At 31.3% G+C, this 5,136-nt stretch overlaps 1 protein-coding gene and 1 long non-coding RNA gene across 3 annotated transcripts; both read left to right on the top strand.

The window, feature by feature from the left end:
• The first annotated feature begins 1,913 nt into the window (after positions 1-1,913).
• LOC129953787 (thioredoxin, mitochondrial) lies at positions 1,914-2,829 on the top strand. Of its 2 annotated transcripts, XM_056067247.1 has the most exons (3): positions 1,915-2,081; positions 2,207-2,400; positions 2,473-2,829. In XM_056067247.1, the coding sequence occupies exons 2-3, from the start codon at positions 2,275-2,277 to the stop codon at positions 2,758-2,760; spliced, it is 414 nt and encodes a 137-aa protein (XP_055923222.1). In that variant the 5' UTR covers positions 1,915-2,081; positions 2,207-2,274; the 3' UTR covers positions 2,761-2,829. The 2 variants fall into 2 exon arrangements, with proteins under 2 accessions (XP_055923223.1, XP_055923222.1); XM_056067248.1 differs by having other exon boundaries at positions 1,914-2,400.
• Positions 2,830-3,639: 810 nt separating this feature from the next.
• On the top strand, positions 3,640-4,319 carry LOC129953788 (uncharacterized). Its single transcript, XR_008782586.1, has 3 exons — positions 3,640-3,829; positions 3,982-4,110; positions 4,233-4,319. It is a non-coding gene; the product is annotated as an uncharacterized LOC129953788 (long non-coding RNA).
• Positions 4,320-5,136: the final 817 nt, after the last annotated feature.

Raw genomic sequence — 5,136 nt, 5'->3', positions numbered from 1 at the left:
CTTCTTCATCGTCTATTATGTACAAAATATTTTCAAATACAACTTCAACCAACATTTTGTATCTTTTTGTTGGTAACAAATAGAAAAGGCTGAAATCAATTTTCGAGTTTTTGAAATTCAACCATGTGTTGAATCAGCTGTTCTGTCAGATACATACATACCCCAATAATTCTTGGATACCTTTGGATTCATTGACATACTATACATGGACTGCTAGTGGTGTGAATTTTCCATACAAAATTTGAATAAAAATGGTTCCACTTCAAATAAGCTACACTAGCCCTTTCAGGCACAGTGGCAAAAAAAGATATGAAATATTTAGCGACATCTGTTTGTATTTAGTTGAGATAAGCTTTTTCTGACATAGAAAGTACTGAAATCTAGTATAATTTGTTGAAGACAAATGATGCCATGTTTTTTTTGCCGTGACAGTGCTGTCGTTTTGAAAATTTCAAGAGTAGTATTTTTCTATCATTTTGGGAGCATTTTCTTTAATTGAGGAGTAAAACAAAAAAACAACAAACACATGCTTGGCCCACGAACAAAATTAAAAACTGAAAATAAAAATGTCCAAATTCGAAGTTAATTGGCCTATTGCGAAGGTTAATGTTCCGAAAACAGACAAATAGAAGGATATAATGTCGTACCAAATTTCTGCTTTCACTGCTTAAAGGCCAACGTTTTAAAATAATAGAGTTGAAATAAATAATTTAAATTCATAAATTTTTTATTAAATAAGAAATTGACAATTGAAATTATATTTTACATCAACATACATGTTTGAATATTCAAGAATAAATTAAAGTCATTATTGTAAATTCAATGTTTCATATTTTCAGTTACAATCATTAAGGGGTCAATTATAGCTACCATTGAAATCGATCAAGACGGTGTTTCCCTTTGATTAGAAATGAAAATTATATAATCATCCATCGGAAATCACACAAAAATTTTTTTTTGAGAAAAAAAAGTGTAGTTGCGCATTTATTTTTCTCTACAATGGACGGAAATTCATTTTCCTGAACAGCTGATACTTTATGTTCAAAAGTGAAATGAATCGTTCCACTGATTTGTGTTCCAATTTCACACAATTCCAATGATAGATTTCACTCAGTAAAATTTTGTCGGTGGATTTCAATCGGGAAATTTTTTCAATGACAGAAATGTTTAAGGATAGCTATAAACGACCTGTCAAAAAAGTTCCAATGTTTGTTTTCAATGATGAAAACCAATGATAGCTATAACTGCCGCCTTAAACAATGTTTTGTTATTCTAGATTAAAGTTTTCGATGGCTCCCATTTTTCGGTGAAATTGTTTTTAAGAAGTTCCTTAGCAGTAAGTAGGGCATTCACCGTTTCTACCTTGAGTGAATTTGTTTTTTTTTATCTTTTATAAGGCTTACGTCTGAAAATTTTCTTTCTGTTGTTCCACTATTATTGGGTCATTATATTTTAAATTTTGGTTTTTCTTGCAAACCAAGTACAAATTTCTTTTCCGTTTTATGTTGGGGAGTAGTTTTCGTGAGTGGGTAGACTAGCAGTTGACTCTGAAAATAGTAAAATACTACTATAGTAGCAAAAACGACAGCAGTGGATGTAAGTATTAAATGTTACACAATTTTTCCGCATAGCCCTCTTTGCGCTAGTGTTTTGTCCGTTAAAAGTGTAACCATCGTGAAGTTAGCTACTAGCAGTCCATGTATAGTATGTCAATGTTTGGATTCCTTTTTCGACATCTCAGCTGTTTTTGATAAGCTGTTATTTTACACGTAAAACATTAACAAAAAGTATCCGGATACCCTATCTGCCTGAGATTGAACGCAGCCATTGTGAATTGTGTGGCCATATTATTCTAAACAGCTGATTTAAAACCAGAATGACTAGCCAACGTTTCTATCGTTAAATTGAGCATCTTTGTTTTTGACATTCAAAATTAAAATCAATAGCAAACTTTATTATCATCAAAAATAACACTGATATTGATATATTTCGAATAAAATTTAGTCCTATTTGGTAAACTAATGGATATAAGAATAAATAAACAAATTTAAACAATTAATTGCTTGAACGTATTTAATATGGTATGCATGTCATCCTTTCCTTATGACGAATATGCACACTTTTTAATTTGAGTAACATTTTTCTTATCAAAATATTTCTTTTTATCTCGACCGAACATTTATGTCCACATTTATTTTGTATACAGTTTTCTTTAAAGTGAGTGGAACAGAAAAATAGTGTTAACTTCTAGACAAATCAGTGTTACAAATTAAAATGCTGAACCAATTCTCAAGGGTATTATTTAAACAAGCTGTGACTCATTCAAGAAGAAGGTTGTCAAATTCACAAAATTGCTACAAATCCTTCGTAATAAAGGATCATTATGACTTTGATCGTAAAGTGAGATATTGTTGAATTAAATATTAACTAACTGTTTATCTTAAACTTTCCTTTTAAATGTTTATTTTGAAGGTAATCAACAGTGAAAATCCAGTAATAGTAAATTTTCATGCTGAATGGTGTGACCCGTGCAAAATACTTACTCCAAAAATGGAAGAGTTGCTTGGAAATTCTGATGAAATTGATCTGGCAGTTATAGATGTAGACTCTAACACAGATTTGGTGGAAACTTTTGAAGTAAAAGCTGTGCCTGCAGTATTGGCTTTCAAAAACGGAGTTGTTGTGGATAAGTTTATTGGTCTAGTGGACGCAAATAGTATAGAAACTCTAATACAGAAACTGAAACCAACTAAAAATTAAATTTATAGAAAAATGTTGATGTATTTAGAATTAAATATTTTTTCATATTCTAAATAATTTATAGATTAATGGTTTTTTTTTTTAATTTGATGTTTTTATTTTTCAGCATATGAAGGTTTGTTTAGAGTTGCATTTAATATGTATACGATATTATAACAGGGTTTTATAATTTCTTACAGTACATAAAATGTACTTCCTACGGCTGAAAAGTGAAATGTGTGGATTAAAATAAAGTAAATAAATAAATTGGGTGGTCCAACAGTCCGTTGAGAACTTGGGCCTAGTGTCTTGCAACTCTCAACCATTCCTGTGTGCGAGAACTGTTGCCAGGGTTGTCATTGATCGAGGGGACCTACAGTGTTAAGCCGAACCCGAACGACTGAAAAATTACTCTTGGATAATTTGTCAATTCTTGTGAACCCGTGAGAAATCTTTAGATGGCATAGGCAGGGATCGAACCCAAGACCTCTGGTATGACAGTCCAACGCACTAACATAATGCCACGGGTACTACTGAAATGTGTGGATTAGTGTTCAAAAATTGTAAAAAGACTAAGAGACCGTAAAGGTGAATTAGAATCATTTGAAAGTAATTTTTAAATCATTATTACTTTTGATAAAATTCTCTTAAAATTCAGAAAAAATGCCTGAATTGATCTTCTTCTCCTCTTAATCTTATTTGTTTTTTTTTAAAGTTCGGTACCGTTAATTTCATTTATTGAAAAAACTGTCCCAAAGTTTATTTATTTATTGTGAAAACGTTCTTGGTGTTTACGGTGTTTAGCTGGAGCAGGGTAATTATTCTGCAGAATAGTTGAAATAGTGAAATAATTTAGAACCTGATAAACTCAGAAAAATATGTCTAAGTTTCAAGTGACGACTTACAGAAAAATTGAAAACAAACTTAATGTTTTAAGAAGGAAATTGACCAGTTTACGTTTGTTACATCATTTCTGTATTCTCAAAAACTTCAAGAATAGAATATCATTTCTGTAATCTCAAAAACTTCAAGAATAGAATTGGTATGACTCGATTTCTCAAGTATTTCCTAATGCTATTTTGATCGCTGGGTGAGCATGAATTGTATATTCGTTTATATTTTATTATCCTGTTTTTTTTTCAATCTGGCTGAGAAAATTATCACAAATCTTTGAAATATAAAATAAGCAGATGAACCCCAACCAAATAAAGAAAATCAATTAAACAAAATTACTATTTTCAGATAAAAAGGGAGGGATGCAACTATGCACACTGATAACTCCCAAGTGGCCTTAACAACTTCCTCATAATATTTTGTAGTAATAAGCTAAATTTCTCCATAAAGAGCTTCACAAAATTTACAATTTTAACGGTAAGTTTAAGCTATTTTTTCGAGATATTGAAGATGTTAAACCAAAATAGGATGACTTGGTTTCTTGCTGAGAAGGAATATTGAATTCTTCTTATTTTTCATTCTCATGCTTTGCCAATCAGACTGTAAGAAAACAATCAGTAATCTTGGAAGCATGGACTGGCCAAACATATTGTTTGTAAATACTTCATAACTCTGATTTGAATGGATTGCACAACATAAATAAGAGAAAACTAACAGTAATCATCGAAACATAAGCTGGTCAAATCCCTTTTTTTAATATTTTATATCCCTCATTTGAATGGATTTCCCAGGATTATAGGTAGAAATGGCGATCTCAAGGCAACCTAGCCTGAGATCCAATTAGCGCTGTAGTGCGCCGTTTCCCAGGATTATAGGTTCAGACAAAATATTGGACTTTAATTGCAGTCAACCCTATTATTTGAACCAAATTACACCAAGGTATCTGGTTGAATTTTCATATGTCATTGTGCGGGCTCAGAGGAACTTAGGGGACTTGAAAGTAAGACAAGTTCTAGTATTTGATTGGCCATTACAAATAAATTGCTTTCCAATAAAGGCAACTTTATTAGAAAGTTAACTGAAAAGTTATTCAAGAAAAATAGAAGTGCTCAAAACTTTAGGCTTGATAAGAAAGCAACCTCGTAGTGAAATCAAATCTTTAAATAATATAAGACATTTTAAAAAAGAAGTAGGTAATTAAATATTTGGGCACGAGTACGATAATTTTGGCGCCGAGATATAATAACGGTTTTTGGTAGAGGGGCTTAATACAAGCATTTTTTACTATGGGAGGGGGGGGGGTCTATCTCCCCCCGTTTAGGCGGTAGGGGCAATTTAAAAAAACATGTACTTTAAATGGAAAAAAAATAATTAAAAAATAACGGTAATACTTACAATTAAGTATTATACCTTTTTTTAAAGCCAACACTTGTGTCTAGTAGCTTGTTTTTAAATCAAGTCAAAACTATGCATAGTTTGCGAAAAACACTGTTTTAAACTCAA

This window comes from Eupeodes corollae, chromosome 1 (genome assembly GCF_945859685.1).
Source record: "Eupeodes corollae chromosome 1, idEupCoro1.1, whole genome shotgun sequence".
Lineage (NCBI taxonomy): Eukaryota > Metazoa > Arthropoda > Insecta > Diptera > Syrphidae > Eupeodes > Eupeodes corollae.
The sequence above is the reverse complement of the archived record's forward strand: the minus strand, read 5'-3'. Positions and strand labels throughout refer to the sequence as shown.